Source organism: Haliotis asinina, chromosome 8, assembly GCF_037392515.1.
Source record: "Haliotis asinina isolate JCU_RB_2024 chromosome 8, JCU_Hal_asi_v2, whole genome shotgun sequence".
Lineage (NCBI taxonomy): Eukaryota > Metazoa > Mollusca > Gastropoda > Lepetellida > Haliotidae > Haliotis > Haliotis asinina.
Genome location: NC_090287.1, coordinates 31338327 through 31357860, shown reverse-complemented (window position 1 = coordinate 31357860; position 19534 = coordinate 31338327). Strand labels below are relative to the sequence as shown.

General features: G+C 38.7%; 1 protein-coding gene across 1 annotated transcript in view; it reads right to left on the bottom strand.

Annotated features, from left to right (window-relative positions):
- Positions 1–444: 444 nt before the first annotated feature.
- LOC137293861 (uncharacterized) overlaps positions 445–19534 on the bottom strand; it is a 38661-nt gene continuing 19571 nt past the window's right edge. The window contains exons 2-3 of the mRNA XM_067824635.1: positions 8525–8750; positions 445–2094 (exon numbers count right to left, since the gene is read on the bottom strand). Of these exons, the coding sequence (XP_067680736.1) occupies positions 1963–2094; positions 8525–8750 (358 nt within the window). The 3' untranslated portion in view covers positions 445–1962. The remainder of the gene's footprint in view (positions 2095–8524; positions 8751–19534) is intronic.

The window sequence follows — 19534 nt, the reverse complement described above, 5'->3', positions numbered from 1 at the left end:
ATTGTTTTTGGCGTTTGCCGATCCTTTGCCCTGTTTGGGTATGTGTTTGTCCGTCAGTTTTTAAAAGCACGTATAGACGCTTCTTGCAGTTTAGCCTACTTGTCTCTTTCATATTGAACATTTTCCCAATATTTCAACATGCAATATTTGGCTTTTCAACCACAAACCACACTTGCAAAGTAGTATCCTATGAAAGGTTTTGCATCATGACGAAATTGAATCATAAATTCAAACGGACCATTTGTTGAATTAATACTTAGATGGAGCCGACTTGCAAAATAGCATCTTGTCACTAGTTTGTATATGCTGACAATATAGACACACAAAAATGTGACTTCATTTGATGTCTTCATTGATGGAGACCCTTGAAACGTGAAAAGGAATTTCCTCTTGACAGCCAGTTCTAGTTGAAGGTCTGAGAACAAGATCGAATAAAAGAATATATTTTGGACATTTAGTTTTTATTTTCATAATTATGTGTAAACTGTACAGAGTGCGTTCAGGAAGTATTTCTAAAGTAAGCAAATGATAAAATGCGATATGGTAATAAATAAGGTACAGTTTTTACCTCAGAGCGTGTATAAAGTGATTGCCATCATTTTATTGCTGTACTAACAATGTCACACCGACAATCACAATAGAATTACGCGTCGGATACACACATGAACACAAAATGAGACAAATAACAGCATGTAACTGACAAACAAATAAACACAAATCTTGACTTGGTCGTATGCAATATGGACATTATGAAGTTCGTTAATAGCATGACTTAACCTTTCCTAAACAGTAAAACTCTTTCTCGTGTCTTTTTTCCGTGTGAGTGATATGATCAGGTAAACAACTCTAAACCAACTTACAAATTACCATTTTCAGATCAACTCTTAGACTTCTGTGTTTCGCAATGAGGCAATAAATCAGTCTACTGTATAAACAGATATGTAAAATAACCCAAGCAGAGACAAACCGTTCAGTGATAAAAGTCTGAATGCTAAATGGTTTCCTAGGAGGTAAAAGAAATGATTGATTTATTGATCTTTGTTATGCCGAACCAGTGATGATCAGTCCATTGTCTCGTTATACCAGGACAACCTATTCTCGTAATTAGTGTATGGTGCATGTATTCATAAAAAGTGTGATGGCAAGGGGCCATTCCTAATCTGATTTGCAGCCAGGTTGTCACATGAAATCATCAGAAGGCCTTGAAACAAAACAAAAAGTTAAAGACAAAAAACATGTATGCTAAACATAGCCAAAACCCATCTCCTTAGAGAAGAGCGACCCCAGTTTGTCCAGGTCGTATCATCACTGACGAATAGGGAACCCATACTGAAGAGCCATCGCTTCACTAATACCGTCGTCTTGCTTTTCCCTTATCATCCTCAGGCTGTGTATGGACAGTTAAGTAGAGACGGAGCGGTCTTTACGGGAACAATTTCCCTATCAAAGGCGCGAGAGATCTTCTCATCCTAATACATAATCGTTGGCGTTAAGAGGCTTCATTCGAAAGACCTTGCCTTTGAAGTTTCCCCATAAACCAACAGGCACAAATGGCTTTCTGTCATTGCCAAATGTCCAACGGCAAGTTCTGCCTGGCCTCTGAATGCCTGCTCACCAGATGATCATCTCGGCTGATTGTCGAAGACACCGTCTCTGTAAGCTAATCCCACAAGCAATCTTTATATCGTATGTAGTCATCTGTAAACATTGCATGTAGGATGATTGTATGGGTTTGGTCAGCAATGTGCAAATCAGCCGAAAAAAATACCATGGTGTTTTACATTTATGTACAATTTACCCGAGATATATTTCAGTCAGCACTGTTTATGTTATATTCAACGTGAATATCTTTGATGGTGTAATCTTTGATCTTTCAAAACTGTCACCAGTTTCACGGTGGTCGCAAGTGCCTGCATCAATTATTCCTGTGTCTTCAGCCTGCTGTCTCTCCCACCTCATAATCTAAAACGTCATTGCTTCCTTCATGATATGACTGATAAACTTGAAGACATCCGACCATGCCTGCTCCAGCTCTGGGTTCCACTTGTCTCCAACTACTGGCTGAATAGCCCAAATAAACTGAGGACCAATTAGCTGAAACATTAAATATCGTTATCAGAGCAAATAAATCTACAAAATGAAAGTACCATTGGTCGGTATAAATATGAAATGTAACTACTTTCTAATGTAATAATTTACTGCCGTCATCACCATTATGCTACAGACCATTATGCCAGTGATACTTGGGCACTTGACGTCAATGTCTTACATGTTATGTCAGTGTAGCTTACATCATGTTCGTGAAGTGAGTTTAGGACGGGTCCTTATCAAATTTGTCAATTTGATTTCGATTTAACGAATGACATCACATTTATCAACTTATGTATGGTTCCACAATGTACAATCCCACAGGCCGCCATGTTAAAAGTGTTCATGGCACTGTACACATGTTCGTAACATTCTTGCTATTCGATAAATAAACAACGGAAAATTATACAGAAATTATGTGATTGTAGCTAAGAAGATTCCTCACAAATATGCAAAATTTGACTTGGCTCTTACGAAAATTTCACTTAATGAATTATAGTATATATGCTACTCTGAAATAACATGTAAATGTATGGAAATTACGTCAAGTGGCCCAATATAACTGGCACGAGTCTGTAGGTATATCCAGTCTGCGTGTATTTAATCAAAGGTCGATCGGACAAACTATAAGTGAAACCATTAGTGAGTGAGTGAGTGAGTTATAATTAACACTCAGCGTCACATCGGCAATATTTCAGCGATATCGTGACGAGAATTTGAATCTTAAGACTAAATATATCAGGAATACAAAACCTGTCTCTGATGGACAGTAGAATAATTAGATCATCACAGTTAGAAGTTACAACCAGTTGATAGCGTTTAAAAGAATGCATAATAATCCATAACACATCTTCCAAATGAGCTATAGACCGCCAACAACTGAAGGTAGACCATGCTAGGGGTCATGGGGACTTACAGTACATTTGTTACCTGCATGCACCCTAACTGGATTTACACCATCGCTTCATCTATTGGCCCCTAGTGTGGTGATCTACCTTCAGTTGTAGCCGATCTATAGGTTATTTTTATATTGTGTTGTCCCTTATAACTAAACTGTTTTAGATTTAATTACAAGTTTCACATATATATCTGCGATATTCTAGTTGTTTTACTGTCCTTCGTAGACAGATTCTTAAAATATGCATATATCCCATTAAAATGTTAAGTGTTCACGTCACGATATGGCTGAGATATGGAAGTCGCGGTGGCTGAGCGGGCTAGGCGGCTGACTTTGTGTGCGGCTTTTTTGGTGCCTGACTCTGAGGGTGCGGGTTCGAATCCCGGATGAGACTCAACCAAAAAAGTACTAGAATTTGTACTTTACTAAGAAAATGATAAAAAATATGAAATATGTTGCATTTGACCACGTGCACTAAATGGCATCGTGTAATCAGGGATGAGATATTGCCGATGTAACGTTAAACTTACTCACTCACTTCAGCCATTGACGATTGTACTGAGATTTAGCCATTGCTTAGAACAAATAAATATCCAACGGTTAAAGCTTTGGCAGACAGGAATTTACTTCTAGTTTGGGAACTTACACACTCTCTAAGGAGGAAAATAATTTTACAAGATTTTTACTCCTTTCAGAGTGCAGACACTAACAAATATGGTTGGTTATTGAATTTATCGAGTATAAAATGTCATTTATGTATTTAAATCAATAATCAAATCATAATTAACATTATTGTAAAGGTCCTTTACTTCACACTTGATTGTTTATCCCTTGTCATGGAACGTGAAACCATGAGCGACAAACAGCAATGTCTGGAAACAAAGATACGCAAGCTCCGTTGCGTACGTAGACTCGGATGCCATGTGCAGTATACGTAAGATACTGAATGCATATAACGATAACTGTAGATGTTCCTTATGTGTTCACAATGCTCAATTCCTCACTAGCTGTGCACGTTCCCTCACATATCGGAGGCGCATCCATTAAAATACATATCAATAAGCTAGGGTCCATGCGGGTAGCAGAGGTACTGTAAGTCCAAATGGTCCCTAATATGGTGATCTACCCTCAGTTGTTGGCGATCTATAGCCCGTGTTTTATAATGTATTGTCTTCTTTAAATACAATGTTTAAGTTTTTCTTGCTAGGTTTATATTTATATCTGTGATATTCTAGTATTTGTACAGTCCATCGTCGACAGGTTTATATAGTATACCTATATTCCATTTTAGTGTTCAATGTTCTCGTCACGACATGGCTGAAATATTGCCGATGTGACGTTAAATATGAACTCACTCACTCACATATCAATAATGCATGATGACTATATATGTAATAAACTAATGAGTTTTGCTTCAGGAAATGACATGAGGCGCCATGAGCACTGACCTAATGATAGTGCGTCATCAAAAATACTGTCCCCAATTAGACTAAAACTGCATCATTCTCAACTTTTTTTCCATCCCAATTATAACCTAATGAAAGCAAGTCATCAAAGCATGAATCATAAAGCACAATATTGAAAATACATTTATCGTGGCTGTAACTGTACCAGAGAGACCATTATTTTCTTACAGAGGAAAGGTGTATTCATTAATCAAAACGACAAATATTAATTTGACTGCAAGATTTTCAAAGATAGAATTTCGACACATGGCGACTTCACAACTTTCACAGCATTCATTCTCCAAGATGCTCTTGGATATTAATCAAAGGCATACACATTAACTTAGAAATACCACGCAAAAAGTCTTCAATCACGGTGTTAAATGGCCTGTCACTCCATACACTTCCCTTTATGGAAGCTGAAATTAATGTTACATGAATGCCACTCAGAATTCTGGTTGTTGAATTTATTGGATGAACACTGCACTTAAAGATACCCTTATCAAGACACTTAAAATATGCCATGAATCCAATGCCCCGAAGACCATTTATGTTAAAAGAGAATTTCTGATGAATTGCATATTGCGAATACACCAGCAAACAGAGTAGAGTCAGATCTCCGGGCTGAAAAATCAATACAAAATAGAACATTTCTACAAAGCCCCTAAGCTAAGTTAAGTGAAACCGTCGCCTGGATAGCTCTACTTGCATGAGAACCTCCTTGAGAAGCACCCTTTGTGTGGGATGATGTTCCTGGAAGGAGATTTTGCCAGGTAATTCAGTGTTTATGCGGGAAGCAGCCGTCAGGAGGTTGACTTCCTCGAGGCATTACATTATTTCCTCGACTGCAGTACTCCCATTTTAAAGTGTGTTTTGCACTATATTAGAGATCGCCTTTGAAAACATCTTAATGATAAACTTAACGAACAGAGTTATTTTTGCATGATGGTGACATGATGCTATCCTGCTTCAAAGGAAAGTGAAATGGGAGCTTCTTTCGAAACGTCTTCACTGCTTTATTTAAATTTGGATTTACTTTCTACATATCCGTTGTGTTTGATGTACTTGTTATTAACTATTATCCTGTTCAAATGGATATGAATCGTTTGAAAGTGTAGGAGGTTTTAGCATGACAGTGTCAGAAGAAATGACTGATATTGGACACTAATTGGTTTTACAGAGCAAGAAACGCTGGTATAGGATTTCAGCACACTCACGGGTTTTATCAAAGAGAACACTATTGAAAGAGTAGTCTACAAAAATATTTTGAAATGTTCAAGTTTTTTTCTTTTCATCTGAAAGACAGGATGCTCCTATTTTGGTGGAAGTGTCTGTTTTCTCACATACTTTGGCAATATAGGTGATAGTATCATTTTTTTAAAATCTTATCTCACACATAACCCGCTTACAAGCGAGGTACATTTCAATGTACCCCGCTACCAATGACAATTCATTCGCTACTTCGTGGTAGTAATTCTCTATCTCGAATAACATAGACTTACGTATGATGTGCGGAATGTACCAATGTTTTTTGCAAATGCAAATCGAGAGAAGGGAGAACTCTAGATCTGTTTTTGTCTTGTAAGTGAAATCTAGCAATGGCTAGAAACCGATTTGTACCCGTCCCTAAAACAATTCAAAATTAAAATTCCTTCAAATATGTGTGCATGTACATTTCATAAAATGTATAATCATTTTCATTCATATTATCAGTTTTACCTATGAGGTTGAATTAAATCACTGTTTCTTAGCCTGTTCATATGAAAATGCAATAGTAGTCCCAGGGAATCGAATATTGTGCACCACTAGGCCTAAAGCACATGTTGCAGCAATGACTACGTGTGATCTTCTAAAACGTGTGTAGAGGCTAGATTTAGATACTGAAATTAGTTTCATGAAAAAATATTTCAACAATAAAAACTATACATCATAAGAGTGAGAGTGCAATCGGACGGATAGGGCGATTGTGTTTACTCTTGTCCACCCGACCTTCACCTCAAAGAAATTGTTTAAAACTTAGTCTAGTATATACAACAATATTGACCTATTTCTTACAAAATGGCGGCTTCGCTGACAAGGTTACACAGAATTTTGGGAGTATTCTTAGTTTGATTCAAGAACCGTCTGTACATAAATATGCGATGTAAGTAATCAGTATGATTCTGACTGTGTATTGTTATATATTTTTTATCGTTTTCATTGTATATGAGGAAGAAACCAGAAATGCTGATTATTACTGTTGTCGTTCAGCGTGATTTTTCGTCAGTCATGGCGTCACGCTGCAAATAACGTGATTTCGTCATGTGTCAAAAATGGCGACATTTACAATAAAGCATATTTTGAAAGGTTATTTTTATAAGTTTAGCTTTACAGTACCTTTGCTACCCGCATGGACCCTAGGTTATTGATATGTATTTTAATGAATGCGCTTCAGATATGTGAGGGAGCTAGTGAGGAATTGAGCATTGTGACTACATTAGGAACATTTACCGTTATCGTTATATGCTGGATTTACACCATCCCTTCAGATGTTAGTCTGAATTTAGTCACATCTAGCCACAACTTAAAAATACACATATACTACGATTAAAAACAGTGGAGGACAATAATTTTACAATATTTCAACCCCCTTTGAGGGTACAGCCACTAACAACTCAAGTTACTAATCTAAACTACCAATTATTAAAATACCTCTATTTACAGAACATATTACTCATAAGTCAACCAAGAAATAAATTTCTTTTTAAAAAAACAATAATTAAATGAGTGCTGACTATCTTAAAAAGATCCGTCACTGTTTTTCTGTAAAATACTTATCCCTTATGATGGAGAATTCAACACAGTCAACCCGAGATAATAGTGGATGGTATATGTGTGTGTGTGATATATTTAGAACTTTATTTGACTTCAAAGTGAGGGTTGAAGAGGAAGGGCATCCTGTGACACCCAAGGGGTTAAATATAAGGTGTTCGGTAAGATAAATACATTGCTCACATGTCTCTCGGGATCCATGGATTGAGGTAGCCTCGATGTTTGTTTATGTTCCCGGAGCCCGAAGTGCTCAGAGAACATAATCAAACATCGTAGGTACATCAGCCCATGTTCCCCTCGTGACCAGTGAACAACTTATAAGGTAACATCAGTATCCTGCCTTTTTTTGTGAGTATATGTTGGAGATCTTAAGAACGTTATTAGGCAACGCTTTTCATTTCGTTCTGAACGAGTACCTCGGTGTTTGGACATGCGTCTGTTGATGTAACTGTTTGCCCTTCAATCTACACCGGCCTTACTATCCACATCCGTCTTTCAATCTGTCCGCCTTTCTACATCTGCCCTTCAGTCTTACATCCGCCTTACTATCCACATCCGCCTTTCAATCTGTCCGCCTATCTACATCTGCCCTTCAGTCTACATCTGCCTTACTATCCACATCCGTCTTTCAATCTGTCCGCCTGTCTACATCTGTTCTTCAGTCTACATCCGCCTTACTATCCACATCCGCCTTTCAATCTGTCCGCCTATCTACATCTGCAATTCAGTCTACATCCGCCTTACTATCCACATCCATCTTTCAATCTGTACGCCTATCTGCATCTGCCCTTCGGTCTACATCCGCCTTACTATCCACATCCGCCTTTCAATCAGTTCGTCTATCTACATCTGCCCTTCAGTCTACATCCTCCTATCCAAGTATATGTTCCCCGATGCCTCGGTGGTCTTTCTGAGAATATACGCAAATGTATCCGGGCTAATGCCTGTATCTCTGTCCACTTTGATATTTGGGCATATTCGTGTATCTGGATCAGCCTTTTTGTTTGCACATATGAATGTTTTTTTGTGCCTTAAGGGGCATGTGGGTGTCTGCGTTCGCCAATATGTCGATTATTCTTCATAATACTAAGCACTATCTTGTTATTTTCACCAGGCTTCCTACGATTTTCTATAATGAGGATGTCTGTTTTAAAGGAAATCCCTCTTTTTTCATTGGGTCGAGATTATGACTTTAAGTGGACTCTATCCATCTACTTTTGACAGCAAGGAAGGCGATTCAGTTTGGCATATGTATTCCAAAGATACTCTAACAGATACTCACGTCAATATAATCCACTCTAGCATTGTACATGACGTGTCGGGCACCGAGATCGTGGAGAAGCTCCACCAGCTTCTTGGGGTCGTTGATCCTAGCTAGACATTTTTCCACTGTGCCCATGACGCGCAGAGCGTGAGACTTGAGCTGAGAGCTGTACTTCAGGTCCTCTGAGCTCTGGCCCTTGAACGGATAGAACACGTCCTGTACATCCGGATGCGTCTCGAACAGTCTGGCAAACAGAAAATCAATTCATAAGTAGGTCTCCACATTTTCTTCGCATTATCGGAAGAATACCTAAATTTCCTTTTGACAGAGGCATCTACTGACAGGGGCATTCCCGATGGAGTAAAATAACCAAAGGATTTTCAGATGATTTGGGATTTGTCGGTCCCACGGAGGACTGACACTCTCAAGAGATGAGTCCATTAACGCCTCAAGGTTAAATATCAACAAAAACATACAAACCATCTCCAGGAGAATGATAACGAAGAAAATCTCAAACACTTACATTTTCTTACCTTGGTGTCACGGTCATGGTAAAAACAATAACGTTAAACATATTGAAACTCTTAGCCTGAGGATCGTACGTGTAGTTTAAAAAGGTTAAGGATCAATAAAGTCCATGCCTTATGGTTATTCATAGTGGAATATCTGTTACAAGAAATGCTCTAATCAAAATGGAAGGGGAGATTCAAGACCTGTCACACTTAAAAACAGTGCAAGTTACGGTGCTAAAATAGAACAAGTGGACACAAACTATGAATAACAAAATAATATCACGTTATATTTTTGTCCGTAGAGAATTTTCTGCCACAATAGCCCTCTCACAAATACCTCGTGCACGTATGCTCTTACAAATAGTGGAACTTCATTTATAATTTACGATTGAAAAAGTGGGAGGTATATCGGAGTCATTCAATACTAATATGAGAACTGAATGTTTTGAGACTACATCACTTTTATTTCCTTATGACCGTTGTTGTTTGCACAATATTCGCTCTTGAAAGAGGATTCTTGTGTGACGTGGAATTTGCACGTATGCGATTTACATTTTCAAACAAAAAACTTTGTCAAAATTAAAGCTCTACAGTAAATTTGTTTACCTTTTTGAAAACCGTCAAAATGACGAATGACATATTTGTATGGGTCTACTGTGCACATTCATATCATGCGTGGTGTTAGGGGTGGTGATAAAGAGAAATGGTGTTGCGTTCATAAGATTTCTGTCTTTGAAAGGTTTGTTGACGCTTACCCTTTCCATCCAAATTGAAATTTTAGGTTCCCCTACTGTTTTGAAGGAAATATAATTCCCCGTGGGTACATATTGGCTACATGGCATACCCTACCTACAAGGTATTGTTAACGGCTAGAGGTGAAATACGATGAAAATGATACTGTCTAATGACATGTTCATTGTTGGCACCTGATCTTAGTCTGTTATACCTCTATTGGATCAAGATTAATTACATCCTACGTCCAATTTGTACTTCAGCATGTGTGCCAATTACAGAGTTATGTATTGTAGAAGAACATTCGTATCGCTACTCACAGAACAGGCTCAATTCTCATGTTCCTCAATTACCATTGATAACCATTCTGTGGTACGAAATAAAATCCATTTCCCCTGCAACCGCTCATCTGAGTGTCTTTCCATTGTCTGTGATTGTGCGTTAGATAGAGATAAGTATCCAGACATCCGGGCATCTCACCAGGACAGGCGCAAGGGTAGAAGAACCGTGATCAAGCTGACAATTATTTATCAAGGATGCTATATGTGGGAATGATTAAGCGTCGCAAAATACCCACCTGCTGGGCTCTGTGTTTAGGAAAAGGTCATTCTCTGGAGTTGACAAATATCGATGTTATCATGTCTAGGTCTGACCTGGTCCAGGATCATTCTTAATGAATATTCGCACATGTGTTGGTGTCACTGATGAGTGAGTGAGGTTTCACGTCGCTTTTAGCAATGTTCCAGCAAGGATACCGAGATCATCACGTCATTTGAGGAATCACCTCTGGTCGTCAGCAATTTTCTCATAACAAACTGATTCACTACCAAGCAGACAACTGACAACTGCCATTATAATTATGAAAAATTAGTATATCAACTTTGGGGTGATGCCTACTGGACGTCACTCTCAAATCCACATCAAAAACACATTTAGTATACTTGTTTTAACCCAATATTTTCAAATCATATACTTTTAAAATTAAATTATAAGTAGCATTCTGGTTTTTGCATTATTGACCGGTCACTACCGTTACACAACAGACGTTTGTAGTTTCAGTGACGAAAATATTTTCACACAAGTGACACTGAATTAAGTTCTGGCGGTTATCTGAACATGTAAGAAACACCAGTACTGAGTTACAAGGCTTATGCAGTACCTTAGAGTCTTAAGTTGATTATGAGATGTAATGTTTTTAAGTGCGTGAATTTAGTTTTAGCCCGCTCTTAGCAATATTCTAGCAATATCACGGCGGTGGACACGAGAAATGGGCTTCACACATTTTGCCCATTTACAGTATCGAACCTGGTTCTTCAGCGTGCCCCAATGCTAACCTACCACTCCTTTCATGCTAACAAAAGACATACGATGAGTGCGATGTTCAACAACAAACAAACGAGCACACGTGAACCCATGTGTCGTCTTAAACATATCCGTGTGAGTGAAGATAAAATATTCAGCGTACATTGTTGTTCGTTTCGCAAAAATCTTTGCAATTATACGTGATAAGAAATTTCAAGAAAATACAAAACTCGGTGTATCGTTTAAGACGATATAGCCCGACTGTCTTGACAGAATCATTGCTCCATGGAAAAAACATAGGAACGAAACAGAGGCGAATTCAATACATTTTCGATCGCCCTTTAGGACTTTGGAAGTTAATGAGGTGGTTTTACATCAAACAGCTGGGTGCACAAATTTCCAGTGTAGCACATTCATAAAAGCTGATATAAGTTGATTTTGTGAAATGGAGAACAGTCTTGAGTAGGATAACACGAAAATAAATATACATAGATGGAATGATCAATTCAACATTAACGTCATTCGGTGGCTGATATCTGACAGTAAACGGTCATTCGCCACCATTTGCATCCATCATCAAGACCGAAAGGAGAGAACAACGCTTGCGATTTTTATATTAATATTCAGTAAAAGAAGTAAAGGACGAACTGTGTCAGGTTATAATGCATCAGACTGTTGCTTGACCCATGTGACCACAGGAGCGCTAAATCAGTGTCAGAATCCATTGTGATGGACCCACATGATGGTGCTGGTCAGTGGATCCCATTAGGCGGATAAATTGGTTATTTGGGATGGCATATATTTCCTATACATCATCAGTATTAGAGTTTGGGCTACTCTTGTGTCTCTGTGAAGTGTTGCGAACTACGCCGATTAATGAAGAACGTGAAATAATAAAGGTATTGATGATTCATCAACATCTGAAATATCGAAAGATATATTTATTTAAAAATAAGACAAACCATCTAAGATGACTAAAACTGTAAACGTCATTCCTTCTGCGGTATTTATGATCCTATATCTGTCACAAGAAAAGGTTCAACCAAAATGTAAGCGAGTGTTTTCAAAAATCACATCTCCGAATCAAACGGCAGCTTAATGGATGTAGTTACAACCTGATTAAGACAACAGCTTTTTGTACCGTGGGTGCTTTATTGAGAGATAAAACAGAGTTAAATTGCTTTTTCCAAGGTATTTCAATTACGCCACAGTCTGCTAGCCGTATTTGATGGCAAAGAGAGAAATAGTCGTTGATATGGACGTCATGAATAGTCCAGATCAGTGGATGAGTATCAGAATTCTCGCCAGGGATAAAATGGTATTAGAAACTCTATAGCCCTTGTGGACACACGTAAATCCAAAGCACTTTTGTGGATACACAATAATCCAAAGCACTAAACGCACTGTGAAGTTAGTACTTCGTTTTATGGTATGCGAGGAGCATTTCATAGTGTCATTTCCTGTCTGGTTCCATCAGGAAACAAAATATGCCAGTTTATAGTCTCATTTAGAACAAGTATTTACTTAAGTCTTGTATTGATATATCTTTATAGTCATTCCGCTATCTATATATATGATCATGGGCTTCGGTTGGATGCAATAAACAATTTTAGGTATTCAAACAGGGGACGTACTAGTATTCGACCTTCACTGAGGCGTTATAAAGTACCGGAGTGTGATATTGATGAAGATGTTATTGACTTTGTAATTGCAAATCAAGGAGATCGCCTTCCCTCGTGCAGAGGAGCAGAATAGTGTGGTACATTTACACACTTTTTAGTATTATCAAATTCTAAGATTGAGGTGTTTGCCTGTTGACATAGCGTAGTCAAAAAGCGAATTCAAGGTCATTTCGCTCCCCTTGAAAGTTTAAATCAGGTTATCCGATACTTTTATCGCTCGATTTATGAGTGAGTGAGTGAGTTTATATTTAATGTCACCCCGGCAGTATCTCAGCCATATCGTGATGAAAAGAATTTATACAATACAAAATGAGAAGAGTTACACTAGTCGACGATGGGCAGAAAAATATTACAGTATCGCAGATGTGAATAGAAAACTAGCACGAAAACATAAAACAGTTTAATTAATGCAGACAATGCATTATAAAACATGGGTTATAGATCACCAACAACCGAAGGTAGATCACCATAATGGGAACCATGGAGACTTACATTACTTTCGCTACCTGCATGAACCCCAGTTGGATTTGCACCATCCCTTCAGCCTCAGGCGGATTTAACCGAAATTAAAATAACAAAAATATTTCGATTAAATGTATGGTTGAGCGAAACTGACTTTGAGAATTTTGGGGACTTAACGTACCCTCTCAGGGGAACAAATCTATCTATTTAAGAAAACACATGATTAATTAATAATTAACTTTATTAAAAAGGTCCTTTACTGTTTTGATATTGAAATATTTACCCCCTATGATGGTCACGATATATGGTCAGTATATCCTTGAAGACATGACAATATTTGCCGGTGTACGGAAACGTCCTAGTATCTCCTAATTAGTGCATAATAAGTCCTAATTAGGAGATATTAAGTCCTAATTAGGAGATACCATGCACTAATTAGGAGATACTAAGTCCTAATTAGGAGATATTAAGCCCTAATTAGGAGATATTTAGTACTAATTAGGAAGTATTAAGTCCTAATTAGGAGATAAAAAAGTTCAGGCTATGGCACTAGGACGTTTCCTTAGCTATTCAATATTTGCTATTTGCTGAAAGAGAAAGCAACACATCCGGTTATAAAATGATTTAAACTAATCAATCAAGTCTTTGATTCTTTAACGTCTGTAACATCTACAGAAAAGATGTTAGTCTAAATTAATGACTTCGCTTTCATTATACGCATGAAACTAGCACACTTTAACATGAAAATCACCAAATGTTACTGCTCTCTCCACCATACCGAACCGTAGTGAAAATACAGTTATGAAATAGGTTCCTCGGGGGATAACGATTCCCAAATCAGGTCTCAGAAGTTCATTATTTACATGAGTATAACGTTATTTGCAACCCCTGGGGGGATTCGGTCACAAGAAACAGACTATCCTCTTCAGCCTACTTCGTTATGCTATAACCGAATAGAGACAATGGATAAAGTTCAGTGATTACAAAGTCTAGACAGTGGTTGGAGAGAAAGGGCACCAGGTCATGAAGTATAGCGCCTCATCAGAACATCCTAACTACTTATGAATCGGTAAATATATTAATTGCACACGTTGCTTTTATGTATTCTGTTAGAGGCGGTACTCTCAAAGGCGGTTCAAGTAGCGTAATATTATTGTCCCTCTGAGAGAGCACATGAGTCTCGAAACATTCAAAGGAAATTTAAATTTCCCATCTCTTTTAAATGTAGCATTTTTGTCATATTAAATTTGGCTTCAATCGCCAGTGGCTGAAGGGATGATGTCAATCCAGATAGGGCCTATGCAGGTAGCTAAAGTACCGTAAGTCTCCATGCCCCCATGGTCACTGCATGGTGCTCCAGCTTCAGCTGTTGGCGATCTATGATTTCCGCAGGTGTATAAGTAATACATATGTAAAAGATGAGTTCAGATATGCCTGACTCCTTTATATCTCCACAAGTTCTTTTTCCGTTAATGAAAACTAAGTGTCGGCATAGCCGACGCACAGCTGCAACAGATAATTCGTCATCTATCAGGCTACATTTAGTGACGATAGGAGACGTTTGTGACGTCGTCATGTTTTTGCCTGTCAAAATTAGAACAATAGTGGTAAACATGTATACCTTGTGGTTTCAGCGCACAAATACATACTGAGTTACTGTAGGTAGGATACAAGGTTATACTTTTGAATTGAGTTTAGGTTTAAACAACCTTATAAACAGTTGCTCTTGTTGCATCCGTAATTGCTTATCAATCTTATGATTTCTGGAAAATCTCCCTCTTGAAAGAATTACATTCAGCAAGCAACATTTAAAGAATTAAATGCTGCCGATTTGGTTGATGGATGTCCTCATATCCAACTTGCGTAGATCCATGCTAGTGATCACTAGACTGCCAGTCACTAGATTGCCCGGTAAGACTCGATTATTTAGAGAAAACTTAGACTGACATATCTGCATTCGGAAAATAAGTGGTGAAGCGCTTAAAGGTAACAGTTCTACACTTTTGTAGTTCTGACAAACAATTTTATGACACTGCATAAAATGTCATGAGAAGGAATTTGCAAGCCGATTGCAAGTGCACGTTGTGACATCCATGTGCAGGGGCAATCACTGTGAACGATCAAATGTAAGTCTACATTTTGTCACTCGCCTGTCGACAAATTATGGGGGAATATATTCCCCGACTGACTGGTGACTAACAAAACATCACCATAGGACTCCTTGAAGCAGAGGAGTGCCAATCTAAAGAGACGTAGCCTAGAGAGCGTTCCATCTTAATGATTGCCTTCACCTCTGCCATGACACTGCCACTGAGATTGGTTTGAGGAAGGTACCGTACCAAACAGTCACGCATCGTCTGCAGGAGGAAGGAATGAGATGATCACTATGGTGTCCTTGCATATATCGATAGGATTGTACTAACGACAACGTATGCTGTGCCTCCAAGAAACTGGCAGCGAGTCTTGTTCAGTAACGAATTCCTATTTCGTTCTCGCGTGTCTACCGAAGTCGAAAGGAACGTTTTCAACGAATTGTGCGTTCATTAGAACGTCCCATAGACAGTTCCGGTGGTGGAAGTGTGATGTGTTTAGAGTAATCTCACACAGAATGAGAACTGGCTTAGTGTTGGCAATGTGGAATTTGACAGCCAATCGGTACATCGATCACATTCTTTAACGTCACATTCTTCCATCTGTCAATAGACAGGGTGTTTCAGCACGACGACCCCACACCACAAACAGCTTCCTACATCATTCAAACGTCAATGTCTTGCCCTGATCTTCCAGATCTCGCATCTGAACCCAATGAAGCATCTGTTGGAAGGTGCTCGATAGACGTATCCTCCAACGTTCTCGTATACGCCACACAGACACACAGCTCACCAACTCGTTGGAGGAAGGATGTGGGGATTGGTGTAACATGTACTATAGAGGTGGAGAGTAGTGATACACACACTGTAGGAACACTAGGTATTGATGAAAACGCCTCCTCATTGATGCACGTGTTGTTCCACCACAAGAAGTATTGCCATCCTGTCTACGGAACATGCAAAGTTCTATGCTATAGGTTTCATCTCTGACCGATCAAACTAAATGAAATGTGCGAGTTTAGTTGAATAATATTTTTTGAAAGCTCTTGGTTTTGAAGTATGTACATGCTACAGATTTCTAACCAAAATTGCGTAACGGCCCTTCACATACTGTACCAGCTACTTAATCCCTTACGACACATAACATTTCAGTTAACTAGTTTTCTGCAATATATATTCTATTAGTTGTCACTTAAGTTACGTGACACAGTTATTGCTGACAGTAGTCAGCATTCTGGGCGTGTTTAGCACAGTTACTGAGTTCGACTGTTTCGCCACGCTATTCACGAATCTATATCTGCTTGATGAATCGCTTGACTTTGATCAGGAGAATACCTGAACAAATCATCTCAACTCATGTTAAGATTTTACAGATCTCAAAGTCCTTTGAAGTTGTGTTTTTAAGCATTTTCATTGGCTATGGTGCCATTTGTGACGTGGAACGGTAGAATCAAGACAACTGAAACAGTTTTTGCAGGCTACTCTTTCCTCCTCGACCGATCATGCTTAGAAACTAATTTTCCTCTTCCGTCGACGTTATTATGGGGGACTAGCACACAATCCCATTGATGTGGATTGATTCTGAAGCCATTTTAAAAGGATACGTGGTTAATGCACCAGAAACTGCTAATTGCTAAACACAAACTATTTTGCAGGCCCGTTTTCCTTGTGTGACAGGAACCTGTGATTGCGGATTCTTGAGGTAGCGTTGTGATTATAGTGTCCGCTCGTCACATGGAATAACCGGGTTTGATTCCCCACATCGGTAAAATGTGTGAAGCCCATTGCCGGTGTTCCTGTCTGTTGTTTGAATATTGCTAAAATGGTGTACAACAACGCTTGGATAAGAACGAAATTGATATGCGAGCGATTCGAGTGAATTCACATCATTCGCAAACGTTTGGATATATATCCGCAATAGGTCTGATGCTATATCAAAATTTTACTCAAGTTTTCTTTTTAAATATTTAACAACCGCATGCATACACCAACTTGTCTATAATATATTATATCCTAAGCCTCACAGTACGATGAAAACTATGTGCTGTGAGGCTTTATGGTTAGAATGACAGATATAGATACCTAACACTTAGACTTGCTGTAAGACTGTACTGAATGCTGGATGTTCAGTAAATCCAGCCATCAAAGGTGCAAGTCTAGATATGCAGACTGTCTAAGGACCCCAGTCTGTTATAATTTAATATTTTATAGATTGACATTTAAACCTTTTTTTTCGACCTTAGAGACTTACGTAAGTCTGCCTAATATTACGAGGAAGGTTTGAGAGGGTGATAAATGTGACGTTTTAGTTATCCTAAAGCATGATGACATTCCTTTGGGGCCACGTTTTCATTTCAAATCGATGCCCTAGATATCCAAGTCACAGGCTGGACGAAACATATCATTTAAACTCTGCGAATAGATGAATAGATAGATTATATCATAGATGATAGACGATATCTCTGTCATTGTGCGTACGTGGTGTTTGTCTGGGGTCGCCATTCATGTATGCAGACGTTTGATCCTGTATATTTCATTCAGTTTAACTGTTTTAACAGCTTGTATATGGGAAAGCCTTTGTCCTGTATATTTCACTCAGTTCAACTGTTTTAACAGAACGTATATGAGAAAGGCTTTGTCCTCTCTATTTCATGCCGTTTAACAGCTTTATATTTAGCAGCATGTATATGAGAAAAACTTTCTCCATTCTGTTACACGTCGTTTAACTGCTTCAACAGCGAGTATGTAGGGAAGGCTTTGTCCACTCTATGTCACGCCGTTTAACTGTTTTAACCACATGCATAAGTATCGCAGATCAGCCTCTGCAAAACCGGCAGCGGTGTCCTCTACCCTCAGAGCGAGTTATGGCGATAGAACCTTTGCCAAAGCAGATCCTCTGTTATGGAACCAACAACCTCAAGGTATGAAAGGCATGTCAGATATCATTCTGTTCAAATAAGAACTAAAACAGTTCTCTTTAACAGAGCATTCGGCCATGCGTCATAGAGTAAACCATGGATTCAGATGCTATACAAATTGTAACATTATTATCGTAGGTTCGTCGTCGTTCATCAGCCGTGCTCCGACTACTGATCCTGTCGTCAATGTGAGTCAGATACGTGATACTGTGATAACTTCTACAGGCAACACATATACTGTACCATTTCTCATTTCTATTTAGAGACCGCTCCGGGGGCGGTGGGGTAGCCTAGAGGTCACTGCGTTCACTCGTCACGCCGAAGGACCGGGTTCGATTCCCCACATGGGTACAATGTGTGAAGCCCATTTGCTGGTGTCCCCCGCTGTGATATTGCTGGATTATTGCTAAAAAGCTGCGTAAAACTAACCTCATTCACTCACTCACTCACTCACTCACTCACTAGAGACCGCTCCGTTGTCGACTGGGTAGATCATTTGCCCGCAGATCCCCTGTCGCATCGTACCAACAGGAGATAGTACGTGTTATCATGTCTTGGTTCGTCATTGGATGATAAAACAATGACTGTTGGCTTGGTACTTACTGTGTAAGTGTGGTCTGCTTATAAGTCCAGTTATAAACATTTCGCAAGATATGTGCTATAATTTTAAAACACATTGTACAACACAACCTGATTGGTTAACGTGTTACATCTTTTTGCTACAATATAGCTTTGTATTTAAACCCCATTGTGTCAAATCTTTATTCACATAGTGTATGTAGGTCATCGGCCTATGATACAATATTACATGCTTGCATTCACATATGACTGGCGGTACTTTGCTGCCAAATAAATAAACATTTCTGATGACAGATGTATTGTTTGAACCCATCAGTATATTGAAATTTGGCAAAGAAGGGTATGTATAAAAAGTGAATATATCTAGTGCGCAAAGAACTGTATGCAGTGCACACTAGAGGACGTTTTCAATGTACAGTGGACTCTGTTTAAACCGGCACTCATCGGGACTGAAGAAATAATCTATTTTAGACGTGTCGGATTGGAGAGCTGGTGATAAATGTTAAAGCCACAAATGGGACTGAGAGTTTATGCCGTTGTTGTCAGCTTACCGGCATGGACAGACGATGCCGGTTTTGACAGCTTACAGCATATCCATCATCATAATATTATGTTAGGTAACCTGTGACGTCTAGGCTTTTCGATAATCTACCTGTCTCAATATTTAATTGCTGGGAACCACAAGAAAACTTTGCGAAAAGTACTGATGTTGATAGCACTAAGATATGGTTCCATAGAAAGACTACCCTAA